General features: G+C 42.5%; 1 protein-coding gene across 14 annotated transcripts in view; it reads left to right on the top strand.

The window, feature by feature from the left end:
• Pxk (PX domain containing serine/threonine kinase like) overlaps positions 1–17,843 on the top strand; it is an 82,471-nt gene that overhangs the window by 53,100 nt on the left and 11,528 nt on the right. For 8 of the 14 annotated variants that reach the window (XM_076544558.1, XM_076544552.1, XM_076544556.1 and 5 more), the window contains 10 exons: positions 1,317–1,421; positions 2,469–2,570; positions 4,185–4,346; positions 4,812–4,929; positions 6,047–6,125; positions 7,965–8,013; positions 11,380–11,457; positions 11,880–11,966; positions 12,422–12,488; positions 15,683–15,745. In XM_076544558.1, the coding sequence (XP_076400673.1) occupies positions 1,317–1,421; positions 2,469–2,570; positions 4,185–4,346; positions 4,812–4,929; positions 6,047–6,125; positions 7,965–8,013; positions 11,380–11,457; positions 11,880–11,966; positions 12,422–12,488; positions 15,683–15,745 (910 nt within the window). The remainder of the gene's footprint in view (positions 1–1,316; positions 1,422–2,468; positions 2,571–4,184; positions 4,347–4,811; positions 4,930–6,046; positions 6,126–7,964; positions 8,014–11,379; positions 11,458–11,879; positions 11,967–12,421; positions 12,489–15,682; positions 15,746–17,843) is intronic. The other 6 variants (XM_076544553.1, XM_076544559.1, XM_076544563.1 and 3 more) reach the window with 1 other exon arrangement.

The following is a 17,843-nucleotide window of genomic DNA, read 5'->3' as shown; positions in this document are numbered from 1 at the left end:
TGGGGCGTGCACAGTTACACTGACTTGTCCCCTTAGATTGGCAAGTTTACTTTTGAAGACATCTTGTTAAAGCAATGAGACCAACTTTTAATGAGGTGTGATTTATGTCCAAGAAAAATGCTGTGGGCTTGAGTTCAGTTGATTGTATGACAGGCTTTCAGCACTCAGATTTTGTTGCTGTTGTTTGCAGTAACTGAGTTTGAGCCTAGGGCTTTGTATATGGGGGCAGATGCTCCACCACTGAAGTATGCCTCAGCCATAATTTACCATTTATTTAAAGATAGGGTCTCACTAAATTCCCCAGATTGGCCTTGGACTCACTCTATAACCCAGGCAGGCTTTGAACCTGTGAGCTTCCTACCCCTACCTCTTAAATCTGTTATTATAGGTCTGCACCAGGCCCAGTTAGCACCCACATTTAAATTACTTTTAATGAATGTTTAGAAAACAAAACAAAAAACAAGAAAGAAGGCACTGGAGAGATGACTCAGAGGTTAAGAGCACTTGTTCTTGGAGAGGACCTGGGTTTGATTTTGAGCACCCACATGGTGGTTCACAACCATCCATAATTCCACTTCTAGTGGATCCGTCACCCTCTTCTGACACCCCTGTGGGTACCAGAACACATGTAGTACACATACATAACTGCAAGAAAAACAATCATGCACATAAGATAAAAAAAAATTAAAATACAACAAAACAAGAACACTTGCTTGGTTGACATTTGAGGAAGACACTGAATAGGCATACTGCAAACTTCTGTAGGAGGTCAGGGAAGTTCATGCTGCTGGCTTCTGAAAAAGGCCAAGGTGCCAAAGCACACTGCTCATGCTCCTCTCTAGTTGTGATGTTCCCAGCCTTGGCATCCAAGCAGCAGTGCAGAGCTGTGAGCGGAGACACATTTGTCCCTGTCACCTGCTTAGCTGTTCTGTGACTGAGCTGTGTTCTTTATCAGGTTACATTTTCTCAAAACTCCACCCTTTTCCTCTCATCCACCATGATTTCCCCTAACTCTGGATGCACACAGACGTGTGAGGCCTTCCATGAGGAGCCTCTGACATCGGAGATTTCACAGGAGGCCTTAGCCAGACAGAGCTCCGTGCAGACTGCTCTGTCACTTCTTCCCTCTTTCTCCATCTGAGGGGGGAGCTAGTTGATCATCTAATGACTTGGACGTAGCATGTGTTCAGGGAATGTCACTTTGTACAAGACTAAACCACCGACCTGGTGCTTGACTCTGCATAACCAGATCATGAATCTAAAAGGACCTAGATCCTGATGTGAACCAACCTGAATCTCGTTTTTTTGTTTTGCAGCACCCTTACATATATCGGGTTACCTTTGCCACAGCTAATGAATCCTCAGCATTGCTGATTAGAACCTTTAATGAAAAAGGAACGCTAAAGGATCTGATCTACAAGGTACTGCTTATAAACCGAGTTCATGCTCATGAAGTTCTTTGGTCCCTTAGAGCCTGTTATTGATACTTGATATAGAAAATTCCAGAAGTTAGGCCCCATAAATTTTTAAAAATTATTTTCTTTGCCAGGCAGTGGTGGCACACACCTTTAATCCCAGTACTTGGGAGGCAGAGGCAGGTGGATCTCTGTGACTTCAAGGCCAGCCTGGTCTACATCATAAGTTCCAGGATAGTCAGCACTGTTTCACAGAGAAACCCTGTCTCAAAACAACAACAACAACAACAACAAAATTCTTTGAGATTATATTATTTTCCTCTTCCCCAAGGCCTCATTAATTTTATTTTCATTTTTAAATTTTAAGCAGAGCATGGTGGTACACCCTGAAATCCCAGTTCTCGTAGGCTAGGGCAGGATTGCAAGTTTTAGTCTACATTTGGTTACATAGTGAGACCCTACATCAAAAAAATTAAAACAAGCAGACAAAAATTTAAATCTGATTTTAAAAAACTACCTAGTTTGACTAAAGAGTCTTTGTTTCCCCATGAGGGAAGATAGACATCTGTCACATGGTAGGCTGCTTAGTTGTTAAGGTTTTTTTTTTTTTTTTTTTCCAAGACAGGGTTTCTCTGTGTAGCTTTGCATCTGTCATGGATCTCGCTCTGTAGAACAGGCTGGCCTCGAGCTCACAAAGATCTGCCTGCCTCTGCCTCCCGAGTGCTGGGAGTAAAGGCGTGCACCACCACTGCCTGGCTAGTTAAGTTTTAAAGCTTGTATTTTCATTTAACAAAGCAGTCCTGGAGAATTCTAACAGTAGGCAAGACTTTGGGAATTGCCTAGGGTGAGACCAAGTCTGTAGTCCCTTGGATACAGAAGAAACAGAGCCCAGATCAGCCTACAGACTATTGGATTAGTACAACAACAAAGGCCACGTCCTGTGTGCTGGGGCCCCTGGCACCTTAGTCTCCATGAAGTCTTACCTTTTCAGGAAGCCCCAAGGTAGAAATTGGCTCCTCTGTGACTTTATGTGTTCTTGGTTCCTTTCTAAAGGCAAAGCCAAAGGACCCCTTCCTAAAGAAGTACTGCAGCCCTAAGAAAATCCAGGGCCTTGAACTCCAGCAAATAAAAACATATGGACGGCAGATATTAGAGGTAAGAGGTATTTGATTTTGTTGCACTCATATTTCATCCAGAATTACAGTTTTTTAAAAGATTTATTTTATTTGTGTGTGTATGTCTGCCACATGTGTGGAAGCCTTTGTAGAAGCCTGAAGAGGGTGTCATCCCCTGATGCTGGAGTTACAGGTGATTGTAAGGTACCCAACAGGGTTATGAAGAGCTGAACTTTTGTCTTTGAAAGAACAACGAGTGATCTTAATTGCTGAGCCACTCATTTCTGCAGCCCCTAGAATAACAGTTTTCTTCGGGGAAAGTTCTCAGACACTATCCAAAAACAGAGACATTGTCTTGTTTATCTATAACTTAATAGCATTGCTATATTTTTCCCCAGTAAGCAAATATTTGAAATGAAGGTGGCAATAATTTAGATCTATAAAATTCCAAAAGTTTGGCTATTGGAATTTGGTGTCTGACCTTTTAAGAACTTTACTATGTGGATCTTACCTTTATCTCTATACCAATTTTTTTTTTTTAAACTTCATTACTATTTTCCAAGTGTGGGCATGTAAGCCATGCTATGTGTGACATAAGGTCGGAGGACAACGTTGTAAAGTAGGTTCCCTGTTTCCACCTTCACTTGAGTTCTACAGATTGAACATCTGGTTGACCCAAGATTTTTTTGTTTCTTTTTTCTTTCTTTTCTTTCTTTTTTTTTTTTCCTGAGAAAAAGTATAGCTCTGGCTGTCCTTGAGTGCATTGTGTAGAACAGGCTGACTTTGAACTCAGGGTTCTATATGCCTCTGCATGCTAGAATTAAAGGCATGTACCACCATCCCTGGCCCCATATGTCTTCTTTATAGAACTGTAAAGGCTTTTTTGGACTGGATGGCTATATAGCTCATCAGGATAGTATGTTTAGTGTCGAAAGGTACAAAGTAATTCTCAAGGCTAAGAGAGAAATGGAGATAGGGAGAAAATAGTGCCAACTTTGGCCATGTCATCCTCTCTACATAATATCCTCTAGGCTTCTGAGATTGCGCATACCCATCAAGAGATTTAAGCATAATGCTATTCCCATGTTATATATATGTGTGTGTGTGTATATGTATGTATAGATAAATAGGTAAGTAGATATATACATACGTGTTTTGGTGTAAGGGTACACTTGTCTATGCACACACATGTGGAGGCCAGAGGTCAACAGCAGGTATCTTCCCGTTATTGTCCACCTCATTTTTTTGAGATAGAGTTTCTCACTGAACCTGGAATTCACCAATTACCGAGGCTAGTTGACCAATAAGCGCCAGGGATCTACTTGTCTTTCCCTTCTGCCCCAGAGCTGGAGTTACAAAACAACCAGGGATACACAGACAAACCTTGTCTTGAAAAAAAAAAAAAAGTGCCCCCCCCCCCCACCATCCTGAGACAGGGTTTCTCTGTATAGCTCTGGAGCCTTTCCTGGAACTCACTCTGTAGCCCAGGCTGACCTCGAACTCAAAAGATCCATCTGCCTCTGCCTCCCGAGTGCTGGGATTAAAGGTGTGCACCACCGCCATCCAGCACCCCCACAAATATTTAAAACATGAATTTAACCTATGTTATATAGACATGAATTGGGAACAATTCAATGTGCACATTTTTTAATAGGTACTAAAGTTTCTCCATGACAAAGGATTCCCTTATGGCCATCTTCATGCAGCTAATGTGATGATGGATGGCAACACTTGCCGACTGCTAGATCTTGAAAATTCCTTATTGGGTCTTCCTTCCTTCTACCGATCCTACGTCACACAATTCAGGAAAATCAATGTAAGTTGTGACAGTCATGACAGGTCTGTGTTTAGGTACAGATCACCCTAGGCACTATGCAGTGAAAAATACAGTTAGAGTGTACCTTGTTCCCATTTCTCTCATGGAGCGTTGCTGGATCTTTAAGAGGCAAAGATGAAATGGTGGGTGAGACAAGGAAGTGAATAGAATCATTGATTGAAAATGACCGGGTTTGGGGATTTAGCTCAGTGGTAGAGCGCTTGCCTAGTAAGCACAAGGCCCTGGGTTCAGTCCTCAGCTCTGGGGTGTAGGGTGGGGGAGGTGAGGGGGAGAAAATGACCTATTGGTTAAATCAGAATAATGCCTTGTGAGCCTTTGAAAAAGACTTTGGGGTTTCATTGGGAATGGGGCTGCCCCTGAGCCTTGTTTCTCAGTGGAAGTCTGGGCAGGAGAAGTGAGGCCAATGACTGAAGGTTGGACATGACACTGCTTTTTCTTCCCCAGACACTAGAAAGTGTAGATGTCCACTGCTTTGGCCACTTACTGTATGAAATGACTTATGGACGACCTCCAGACTCCGTGCCTGTTGACTACTTTCCTCCTGCACCATCCATGGCTGTGGGTCAGTATAGAGCTTGGGAGTGGGGTCTGCTGGGACCTGGTAGTTTGCAGAGCTACTTAACCTCTTTCCAAAGTCCAAGAAAGATCCAAAGGAAGTTGTCATCCTCCACAGACAGAGCACACATCAGTGAACATTCAGATGGCTTGTCTGTCTGTTCAGGTGTCTGAAGCCTTTGGCGAAACTTCTGTAAACTGCATTATAATTCTGGAAGCAGGAGGATGGAAAGAGAACTATGGCCAGCTTGGGATTTAATCAGAATCATAAGTCAGGCAACTTGAAGTCAGACTTGAGGAGCTAGTCAAGTGTCAGAGTCCCACCCAGCTAGAGTGGGAGTTGGAAGGAACTTGAGAGCTGTGGCCTAGAAAATAAGGGCCTAGCCATCCCAGCCAAGCCTCCAGATTCTCATGTAAGTGTGGTAAAGGAGCTGTTGACCCACAGCCTTACCTAAGGAGACTAAGGAGAACCGAAGGACAGATGAGGCATTAGGACTGATGTAAACTCATCTCAGACTCACCCTCCCATCTTCTGAATGGACAACTCAGAGCTCAAGGCTGGAAGAAAGAGGGCCCAAGGTAGCTTTTGGAATGCTCTGTTTGGCATACGTAAATCAATCCATCAAGTTTCACTGTGCCAAATGAGGCAGTTCAAGAGAACAGATCCTGCGACTTTTTCTTGCTGAGTTTGAACCTGTGAGTAGGAGACTCTAGTCACTCGCTTATAGCATGGTGTTGGATGATGCAGGGTCAGCAGCTGGCACTTTGTGTGCTGGTTTCCATTAAAAGCAAACAAGCAACAAAATCTTTCAAGTTCAGAATTTTGCTTCTCTCTAAAAAGAACAATTGTATGAATACAATCTTGATGCTTCCCTGCATTTATCTTTGAGTATACTTAGCTTTCTGTGAGCATGTGGTTTCTGAGGCATTTCTTTTGAGTCATTGAAAATGCCAGCATTTCCCATCCCTCCACATATGCCATCTGTCTGTATGTGAAGAGTTTTTGACACTGTCCTGATCAGCCTGCAGACAGTTGTTACAAAGAGATGTCAAACTTTTCCTCAGCAAGTGGATCCTCGAGAGAGTGTTCTGTGGAACTAAAATGTGTATCTGTTCATTTCAAGTGGCCGTGTTGGAGTCTACGCTGTCTTGTGAAGCCTGTAAAAATGGCATGCCTACCGTCTCCCGGCTTTTACAGATGCCGTAAGTCAATCATGTGCATTGGTTGTAATCTTGATAACTGTGCTGAATCTTGGACCGCTGTGCCCAGAGCCCAGTACCATGATAAAGACACAGTGGTGGTCCCTGCAGTGACCGGCTTACCCTGAGTCTCGTATGGCATGATACCATGACCTTGCCTTGTGTCCTCTCTGCTTAGTCCACATGTGTTCCATAACCATTAGCATTTGTGTGTGTGTGTGTGTGTGTGTGTGTGTGTGTGTGTGTGTGTGTGTGTGTCTCCTAATTTAGGAAATATAGAAGGAGGGCCCTCTCCAGCACCCCTCTCTGTTAATCCTGCGCCAGCTACCAGCTGGCCCCTAGCTGTGTGTAGTTGACATCTGTCAGGCCTTGGTGGGCCTGCCCTCCACAAGGAATTGGGTGTTATTGGGCTCCTGTGCTTTTGCTATTAAACTGCTAGCATGTACCAAACCTTGTGCTAAGGGTCTTGTACTCAGAAGACCTCCTGTCAACAGAGTTGTGAGGGTTTCAGAGTGCTGTTCCTTAGGTGCTGTTCCTTCATGGAGAGGCTAAGGGTGCTGTAACTGAAGTCAGACAAACTTGTGAATGGATCTCAGCTTCATTCCTTATCCCAGGAGGACTTGGGCAAGCTTCCTCAATGTGTTGAGAAGTTTCCCTAGCTCTGCCTGCTTTGTCTGTACCAGCTTGTTGTATAGCAAAGGTATTCAGAAAGTAGTAACAACAACAAGGTGGAGGACAAAGTGAAGGTAGAGGCTATGACTAACTTCAGGTCCTTAGTTCCTTCTTCCTATGTGGTTAGAGAAGCCTCCTATAGGCCTGGCTGATGAGCAGACACTGTAGCATCTGTTTCCAAACCAACAGCCACTAATAACAATGTACATGTGAAAAGATAGATCCACTTTGAAAGCTACATTTTTCACATAGACTCCTAAGTCAAAGTGCATTTGGTTAGGAGCAGTGTGAGGCTGATGTACTTGAGTTTGTACTGGGGTTCTCTCCCCTAGGGCACTTTGCCTGTCCCCAATTCCAGCATCAAGCAAATGTTTTGTCTTCTTCTAAAACTTTCCACCCTATGGGCTTCAGCTTCGAAAAGAACAGCTGAAGAGGTGTGACTGTTTAGTGGAGATGTGAGGCCTGGAAGTCAGTGGATGAGTGGCAGGGGAGGGCCAAGACTCAAAAAGGACCCTGAAAAGGCAACTGTCACTTCTGCATGGGGTAAATTTCTGTCTTTGTAAAAGAATTCTCACATTAAGATCACTTAACCACTTGGACACTACCCAAGCAAGCCTTCTAACCAGAGCAGTTCAGGGTTCTTCCTGCTGCTGTTTCTAATAACACACCTTTGAAGAAAGAACGGATACAATCCAGAAGCTGCTGCTTTAGAATGAAGCATATGAAACAAAAGAAAATTATTTTTTCTCTTAGATTCCAATCATGACAATTCAAAATGTACCAATTTGTAGAATAGATTACCATTTCTAAGGCAAGAAAAATAAATAGTTCTGTTTAGAAACATCTATTAAATATATTATTTGCAATATTTGTAAACTGGTGTTTACCAAAGATTTTTTGCAAATATTATACTGTTCATAGTGTCAAGTATAACTGACCTGGTCCCTTCCCTAACAGCACCTCTGAGGGCACAGCAAGTGATGTGTAAATACCTTTGCCTTGGCTAACAAACTTAGTGCTAGGCTGGGCTGGCTCAGGGACTGAGATGTCCTGAGCTGCTCTTACCCGATCCGAGACTGCGCCTGGTTTAAGGGAGTTTTTTTTTTTTTCTTTTTTTCCGTGTTACTGGGATTAAACCCAGGACTTACTCATTTGTTTCTTTTTTTACAGATTATTCAGTGATGTTTTACTAACAACTTCTGAAAAGCCACAGTTTAAGGTAAAGCAAATTGTATAAATTTTGGATTTGTGACATAAGTAAATTGGCTTTGAAATTAATTTTTTAAAAACAACAAAAATATTCATAATATGAAAAATTATGAAACAATCTAAATAGCCTATTAGTAGTTACTATTTTGGTCATTTATAATGCATGGGGTTGTTTTGATTTTAGGATTTGTTGTTTTTGTTTTTGTTTTTTTTAACAGACTTGGATGACCTGGAACTTGCAGCAATCCTCTTGTGCCTGCCTCCCCAATGCTGGGTTATAGGCATACACCACCATGCCTAGCTATAGTGTATATATTTAAAAATGTTATCTAATAAAAGTAAAATGTATAAAGGCATTGTAATAATGTGGAAAGTAATTATTATTTAGGCTAATATCAACAGAATAGTGGGATCTGGAAGAGAATATAAACCCAAACATCTGAATCTTAAAAAAAAAAAAAAATCTGGAAAGAAGTCTCAAGAGAAGCAGCAGTGTGATAGGACAGTCATGGGCCCTGGGACTGAAAAGCCAGGGCCGGGCCTTGCACTGCTCTGTGGCTGCTGTGCTAGTAACTAACCATTTGCTGTTGGGGCCGGGCCGTTCTCTGCACTGGGGTTGGCCTGTGCACTGCAGCATGGGAAGTAGCAGCACCCCTGGCTCTCCACCTCTCGTGGCTCTTCAGTTGTTTTTGTTTTTAATTTTGTTTTAGGAATCTCCATATTGGCTTCTACAGTGACTATATCATCATACTAACAGTACATAAGGTTCCGGTTTCTCCACATCCCTGCCAAGACTTGTTATTCTTTTTTACATGTATGAGTATTTTACTTGCATATTTGTCTGTGTACTACACACATGTCTGGTGCCTACAGAGGCCAGGAGAGGGCATTAGAATCCCTGGAACTGAGGTTTAGATGAATGATCACGAGCCGTCATGAAGGTGCTGGGAACCACACTCAGATCCTTTGTAAGAACAGTAGGTACTCTTATCCACTGACCCTTCTCTTAAGCCTAACTGGTTATAATTCCTTATTATTATTGATATTTGCTTGTCTTTTGCAACAAGGTCTTACTTTGTAGCTCAATTTGGCCAGAAACTTGCTATAGTCCAGGCTAGCATGGAGCTCAAATTCTCCTGCCTTGGCTTCTCAAGTGCTGGGATTAAAGACATGTACCACCATGCCAGACTCAATTTCTTTCTTTCTTTTCTTTTTTTTTTTTTTTTTTTTGGTTTTTCAAAACAAGGTTTCTCTGTGTAACTTTGCGCTTTTCCTGGAACTCACTCTGTAGCCCAGGCTGGCCTTGAACTCGCAGAGATCCGCCTGCTTCTGCCTCCTGAGTGCTGGGATTAAAGGCGTGCACCACCACCTCCTGGCTAGACTTAATTTCTTAATTTGTTTTTTTGATAGTGTTCATCATAATGGCTATGAAGGAATATGATATCTTAGTGTGAATTTGATTTGTATTTCTTCAGTGTTGAACATCTTTTTTAGATGGTGAAAAGACAATTTGATAATGCAGATGTTTTTATCATTTGTATATTTTTCATGAAGAAATTTCTATTAAAACCCTTTACCCATTTTTTATCTCTCTCTGTCTCTCTCTGTCTCTCTGTCTGTCTCTGTCTCTCTGTCTCTTTCTCTGTCTCTCTCATTATGTATACAGTGTTCTGCCAGAAGAGAGCACCAGATCTCATTATAGATGGTTGTGAGCCACCATGTGGTTGCCAGGAACTGAATTTAGGACCTCTGGAAGAGTAGCCAGTGCCCTTAACCTCTGAACCATCTCTTCAGCCCCCTACCCCCTTTTCCAATTTTTAAATTGGGTTCCATGTTTTTGTTGTTCATTTGCAGACATTCTTTTATATCTTTTGATATTAAGTCCTTTAAGATAAGTATTAAATATTTTAAATTTCATTATTGGTGATGTCCTTTGTTGAACAAAGTTTTAATTTTGATGAGTCCAAGTTATTCATTGTTTTCTTCCATTGCCTGTGTTTTTAGTATCATATCCAAGAAATCATTTCCAGCTGGGTATGATGGTCTGTGCCTGTAATCTCTGAGGCAAGAGGATCATTAGTTCAAGACCAGGCTGGGCTACAGAAAGTGCCAGGCTAGCCTGGGCCATACAGTAAGACCCTCCCTTAAGAGAAAGAGCCAGTCCTGGAGATGGGTGGTTGCAAACATAGCAGCCCAGGGAGCTGCAGCAGGAGGATCCCAAGTGCATTCAAGTTTGCTTGTGCTAGAGTTCAAGGCTAGTCCAAACAACTCAGGGAGATGCCATCCCCCCCAAAAGATAGACAGGTTAATATGTAAATTAACTTTTTAAATAAAAAGAAAATATTAGCCTGACAGTGGTGGCACACACCTTTAAATCCCAGCACTCGGGAGGCAGTGGCAGACAGATCTCTGAGTTTGAGGCCAGCCTGCTCTGCAGAGCAAGTTCTATGACATCCTGGGCTACATAGACAAGCCCTGTCTTGAAAAACCAAACAAAAAAAAGAAAGAAGAAAGAAAGAGAGAGAGAGAGAGAGAGAGGAGAGATTAAGAAAGAAAGAAAGAAAGAAAGAAAGAAAGAAAGAAAGAAAGAAAGAAAGAAAGAAAGAAAGAAAGAAAGAAAATATTGACAAATCCAGTGCCACAATGACCCTTCCCTGTGCTTTAAGACAATTAGGTCTTGCACCCATGTTGAATTAATTTTCAAATATGACTTACGATAGTAATCTAATTTTACTACTTTTTATGTAGATATTTAACTTTTTTTTTTTTTTTTTGTTTGTTTGTTTGTTTTTCGAGACAGGGTTTCTCTGTGTAGCTTTGCGCCTTTCCTGGAGCTCACTTGGTAGCCCAGGCTGGCCTTGAACTCACAGAGATCCGCCTGGCTCTGCCTCCTGAGTGCTGGGATTAAAGGCGTGTGCCACCACCGCCCGGCTAGATATTTAACTTTTACCAACACTCTTTTGAAGCAATCGTTCTTTCTTCATTGTGTATGTTTAACACTTCTGTGGAAGGCCATTTGGCTGTGCACACGTGGGTGTGTTTCTGGAACCTCTCATTCTGATCTATTAGCTGTATAATAATTAGTTTGAAACAGTTTTGTGAGATCATGTAATAGGTTTTGATGCCTTGTTCTTCTTTGAGATTGCTTTGGCAATTCTTGAATAACTTGAAACAGTTTGTTTATGTTTTAATTTTATGTATTGATTGCCCAAAAGTGCTGTAAAGGTGAGTGTAGGGGGTGTAGATGGAGTGTGTGGTTTTAACTGGTTTTGTTCTAGAGGACTTCCCATATAATAATGGCTGCTGTGGAGTGTGTTCAGGAGTCAGGGACACCAAACACTTCAATCAGTAGCTCATGTACTGCTTTTCCTTTCAGATTCCCACAAAATTAAAAGAGGCATTGAGAATTGCCAAAGAATGTATAGAAAAGAGACTCGTTGAAGAACAGAAGCAGGTAAGCTGGCTGTAGTCCTTCACTATTAGTGTCCCTGTTCCCTGCCATGAGAGTCACAGTGATTGGCTTTTGACCATTCACTTTAACACTTTGTGCATAGTTGCTCTCAACCAGAATATCTCACAGTCTAGCCCTCAGTCTGTGAGGAACAGCACATGCACAGGAGTGATGAACCTTCATGATTGGGTTTTACTAGGTGGAGTGGTTGGCAGCACTCATTTTTCTGTAGAGAGAGATGGTAGAAAGGAATGGGAAAGTGAGAAGAATTATCATCACTTAGCATACCCTGCTCGCATAGATCTTGACTTGAACCACAAGACAGCAGGCTAAGAAAGACCTGTTTATGTTAACAGTACAAGTCTCATTAGGCTCCTGCTGTAGGTAGAATTTGCTTACACTTGTGGGGACATGGTCTCTTAAAGATTCACCAACATCGAAGACTAACGAGAGCTCAGTCACACCATGGGTCTGAGGAAGAAAGGAAGAGGAGAAAGATCCTAGCTCGAAAGGTAAGCCAGTTGTCTGTTCTTGTGCTCTCTTTTTAAGTTTTTGACTGCATGTGAAGAAAATTCTAAAGCTAATGGTGCACATTTTAATGACACATTTTGTGCTATATCCCAGATCACTAGTTTGGAGCTTAAAACACATGCATGCATGCATGCATGCATGCACGCACGCACGCACGCATGCACGCATACACAGAAGCATAATGGACCATGTAGTTTCCTGGTTTGCTAGGCCCATTATGGCATAAATTGGAGGAAATGGTGGACTTGGGTAGTTATGCCAGCATTCTTGATTTTATTTTCCCCTTTGGCACGTGGCTTCTTCGCTGCATTGGGTTAGGAAGTCAAATAAACCATTCTCTGTAGCTGGCTAAACTGTTTATCTAGAATATTTTTTAACTCTCAGCTAAAGTGTGCCTTTTCTTTGCTTACCACATACTATTCCTTTATTTTTAAAGAAATCAAAACGATCTGCTGTTGAAAACAGCGAGGAGCAGCCAGCAAAGCACAACTCCACTAACTCAGGTAACTAACTGGTCTGGGTGGCTGGAGCCCACCATGCAGAGATGCCAGTCAAGACTCTGTAGGTGCTGTGGAGATTTGACTGAGCAATGCAATGATGAGCGCAGAGATTAGAACTCTGTCTCCAGTGAAAATTGTGACAACAATCATACTCCCACCTCTCCACTGATAGCTAGACTCAGTCATTCAAAGACACGGAGCATTTGATGCGGAAGAGAAATAGGCCCTTCTGTGTACATGGAAATTAGCCTAAATCTTGCCTTCTGCTCTGGAGCTCATGTGGTTGGAAAAAGAGAAGGGAGTTTTCAGTAACCCAGGCAGTTTCAGCCCTTGGGGAATAAGGCATGGGAAGGGAAAATTGAGGACCCATAAGAAAGGGAGGAGCTGAATATGCAAAGAAGAGAGTGATTGAGAAGCTAGGGGCCAAGAGTGAGCCTTGAAAGCCCCACTGTCAGTGTCAGGTGTGGAGGAAGCCCATTCATCTCTTCCTTAACCCAGAGCGAGGAGGGACAGGTGATGAAGCAGAAGTCTTTAGAAGTGAAAGGGCTGGGCATGAGCTTGTGCGTACATGTGGTCCCAGCTACTCAGGAGACTGAGACAGATTATTTGAGGCCATGAATTGGAGATCAGCCTGGACACTGTAGTGAGACTGAATGGATGGATGGATGGATGGATGGATGGATGGATGGATGGATGGATCAATCACAGGTTATGCCTCATTTTCCTTGGTCAATTCAGATAAGAAATGTCTGCTTATACTAGAGGAGATACTGTGAGGTATGCAGGAGAACTGAGATGTACCTTGAAGGCTATATGAAGGCATCTGGAGAATGCCAGAGATGTGGGTAGAGCTGGAAATTGAAAGATTGGAATGCGCCGGGTGGTCGTGCTGCACGCCTTTAATCCCAGCACTCAGGAGGCAGAGCCAGGCGGATCTCTCTGAGTTTGAGGCCAGCCTGGTCTACAGAGTGAGATCTAGGACAGCCTCCAAAGCTACACAGAGAAACCCTGTCTCGGGAAAAAAAAAAAAAAAAAGACTCCCCCCCTAAAAAAAGAAAGGAAGAAATAAGATGAGAATCATGACATCTACCACAGAATCCTAGCCTTGAGTTAGGCACAGGGAGAAGGAAAAGAGGAGGTCCCATTAAGGACCAACATATACTTGGGAATGGAAGCTGCTATGAGTGGCATGTAATTTCATATTTGGAAATCTGTTTGTTCCATAGCTATAGGTTGGGTTTTCATTGGTAGGGGGAGATGCATGTCTCCAACCAGCATGTCTATATACTAGTGACTCTAAGTAGCTAGTTCTTTATAAATCAGAGAAACCTACCCCCTTCCCAAGATTGTGCCTGCTCTCTTTCACATTCAGCCAGAGTGGACACCAAAGAATTCTGAGAGGGCTAATGATGTACCTTAGTTGACAGAATGGTTACCTAGCATACACAAGATCCTGCTTTCAATCCCCTAACACAATAAACTAGGTGTGGTGACACATGCTTGTAATCCTAGCACTTAGGAGGTGGAAACAGGAGGATCAGGAGTTCAGGGTTATCCTCAGCTACATAATAAGTTTGAAGCCAATCTAATTTGAAACCTGTCTAAGAAACAAAAATCATAGCCAGGCAGTGGTGGCACACGCCTTTAATCCCAGCACGTGAGAGGCAGAGGCAGGCGGATATTCAGGTTTGAAGCCAGCCTTGTCTACAGAGTGAGTTCTAGGACAGCCAGCACTACACAGAGGAAACCCTGTTTTGAAAAACCAAATAAATAAAAACAAAAATCATATCCAAGACACTTTAGGAGTTTAGGAAAGCCAAGTACTGGTTATTGGTGGAAATGTGTAGATCAGTTACCAACCCAACTAGAATCACAAGTTCAGTTTTCTATCTTTAAGATCTGTTAGTGCTACAAACAGTAGGAAAGCAGCCTTGTTGAGTTTTACCTCTTCCCTTTTCAGCAGATCAATCCTATTATACAAAGCTGAGGAAGTACTGTGAAGAATGCAAGGTGTGGTTTATCTAGGACCCATCTCCAATGTGTTCATGGGACACCAACACATCCTCTGAGTCATTAGTGGAGTGATAGCTGGAGACCTAACCTTGGAGCTCGTGGTGGCTTTTCAGTGCTGGAAGACAACAGCCCTCCCTTTAGGTAGCTCCAGGTGAAGGAGCTCTAGCTGTCCTTTCCACAGGGCTGTGCTTTCCTATTCCAAACAAGAGGCTTCTGCTGTGAGGGCTACTTCCTTGTTGGGCTGACGGGATAATTTTCCAGCTACAGGGATTTGGGATTTTGCTTATGGTTTTTACCCTAAATGAGGGTGTTTACTGAATTTCATGTAAGAAAACGTCTAGAAAATCCACAGACTCAGGACTGAGCCTCTTTAACTGAGTGTACCTGCTGGTAAAGTTGATCTTCAACAGGTCATGCCTTATTTTCCTTGGTCAGTTCATAATAGGAAGATGTTTGCCTACCGTAGAGGAAATACTGAGAGGCACACAGGAGAACTGAGCTGGGTGTAGTCACACACTGCCTGTAATTACACTGTCCTGGAGGTTGAGGCTAATTTGGGCTACTTAGTGAGACTGCCTCAAATATAAATGGATGAATTTGAGTAAAGCCTGAGTTGGTGTAGTGGTACACACCTTTAATCCCAGCACTGGGGAACCAGAGGTCTACATTCCAGGACAGCCAGAGCTACATAGAAAGACCCTGTGTCAGAAAAGGAGTCTGATGTGGTAGTGTATGCCTGGGCTCCCAGTACTTGGGAGGCTAAGACAAAATAATTGTTGAGTAGGCTACAGGGCATGAATGAAGAGTGAGGAAGGGAAGGAGAGAAGGGTATGTGTGTGAATGCTCCAAGGTGTACTTGCTTCCTTTGTGTGAGACTCCGCCAGACTGCTGTCACCACAGTCATTTGTCATTACCCAAGGATCGGATTGGTTCAGAGAGAAATACTGCAACCAGTGCATATAGCAACCATTTCCCCATTGGTCCATGAGCCTCAGTGACCTGGTGGAGGAAATACACCCTGCACTGGAGGGAAAGCCTGTCACCACTGGGTACATTTCTAAATTTTCTGTCCCTTGTCACATGCTGGGCTAATTACACATCCTCAAACAATGCTGAGTTTCTGCTCATGCCAAGTTTCAAATGTGTGTCTTTGGTCCCCATGAGGATTTCTCTCTTTTTCTTAGCAGGATCTGGGGCCAGCTCTCCTCTCACATCCCCATCATCTCCAACTCCACCCTCCACAGCAGGTCAGTAATGTGTAAGGCAATATGCCTTCTTCCTATCCACCCAAGCATCTCAGGAGTTAGACCTCACCTGTCTTCTCCAGATGTCCATATGCAAATGCAAACCATGTGTTATCTGAAGGGGTTGAGGGGCTGTGCTCTCAGGCTCAGTGCTCAGGGGACAGGCTAGTTTCAGGACTCCTCTGAGTCAGGTCCTCTCTGGCTCAAGCTTGCTGTTGGCTGAAAAGTTTCTTGCAAGGCTCCTTGGGTCAGAGCTTCTCTTGGGGCAAAACAAACACACTGTTGTCCTAGACTTTGTCCTACCTCAGCTTTCTCCTCCAGACCTTCCTGTTGTGAGTTTGTAACCGCAGAGCTGAGGAAAGCCTGGTACAGAGTGAAATATTCCCACTAACTAATTTACTGATAACCATTTGTTCTTTGTTCTGCTCAATAATTATCTGAATAGTTATCATTAACCTTTGTTTCACCTTGTGAATTAAATCAGATACTGTGAGGATTTGGGGGTTTGTTGTTGTTATTGTTATTTGGGGGAAATGTTGACAAAGAATTTGTCTTTGGGATTATTTACAAAAATAATTCTGTGAACTAGTTTCACAATGCTGTCTTTTGTCTTTCCTTTCTGAACTAAAATCTTTCTAATAACCATTTTACAGTCCAGTAAAAACAAGGGGGCAGCACATTTGCTTTTCCTCCTTGATGGCTGAGAGTGCTTACTGTAGAATGTTCTAGGGCTAGAGCCAGTTTTATAGAGCAGAAATGCCAGGTCATGGGTATGATTCTTTTGTCTCTGATTTTCTCAGCAGATTTTGCAAAGAACTTCTAAATAGACAGAATTGTAATAACTATTTGGGCTGACCATAAATTTCTGGAAATCTATTATTCAGACTATTTTGAGTCATTTTCCAGATTATGATATGGTGTTAATTTCCTATTATTTTTATATACTAAAGAAATGGAGAGGATTCTTAAAATTCTTAGCGCAGGCTAACAGGGAAATGCCTGCTTAGTGTGCAGAGCACTCACTGTGTGTGAGCTGTGGTTCTGGGCGGCTTACTCAGGTTCTTGTCTTTAGATGCCTTATTTCATTCATAGTCTGACTCTTCTAGTTACCTTTGCTTTAAATGAGAGTGATTTTGTTGTTGTTGTTGTCATTGTTTTTGTTTTTTTTTATTTATTTTGAGACTGGGTTTCATATATCCCAGGCTGGTTCAAAATTCTACATAACTGAGGATGCCCCTGACCTTCTGATCCTTCCCTCCACCTTTAAGTCCTAGGATTACCTGTGTGCCCAAGAGTGATCTTATATAGTAACAACTTTACATAAAATGAGGTAACTTTCAGAATGAGAGAAGAAAAATGGAATTTTTTGGTAGTGCCCAGTCAATATGGGGTAGCAGGGAACAATGTTGTAAGCTGGAGAGAACACATTTGAAGCCCAAAAGCACGGTGACTGTCAGGGGAAGCGTCTGAGCCCAGTTAGTGATTCCTTTTTCCTTTATTCCCTTTTGATTTTGTTGATGAAATTATTGACAGAATTATTCATCCTAAAGACCATGCTCCGGGCTGGAGAGATGGCTCAGAGGCTAAGAACACTGGCTGTTCTTCCAGAGGTCCTGAGTTTAATTCCCAGCACTTATATGGTGGCTCACAACCATCTGTAATGAGATCTGGTCCCTCTTCTGGCTTGCAGGGATACATGCAAATAGAATACTGTTTACATAATAAATAAATAAATCTTTAAAAAAAAGACCATGCTCCGATCTCTACTGGCTATTTCTTGTAATGAATCTCAGAGCATTTGCCTAGCAACCTAGCATTTCAGGTTCTAAGCCAGATACGCACAGTAGGTCTGCTTACCTCAGATGTATTCAAGATACACTTACATGTAGCCCGTGGTTTGACAGGAACTGTATGTAGCCTGGGTTACCAAGAGAAGCAGACAGATTCTAGCCAATCAATGTCCAGTGTCTCAGAAGCTCTAAAGTATTGGAAGCAGTTCCAGCAGACAAAAACTTCCTATGAAACCTGGAAATATCTTTTCCCAGTGGTTGCCCTGAAATAAAAGATCTTTTTCGACAGGCAGAGGTAGCACATACCTTTA

Source organism: Peromyscus maniculatus, chromosome 9 (genome assembly GCF_049852395.1).
Source record: "Peromyscus maniculatus bairdii isolate BWxNUB_F1_BW_parent chromosome 9, HU_Pman_BW_mat_3.1, whole genome shotgun sequence".
NCBI classification, from domain to species: Eukaryota; Metazoa; Chordata; class Mammalia; order Rodentia; family Cricetidae; genus Peromyscus; species Peromyscus maniculatus.
The sequence above is the reverse complement of the archived record's forward strand: the minus strand, read 5'-3'. Positions and strand labels throughout refer to the sequence as shown.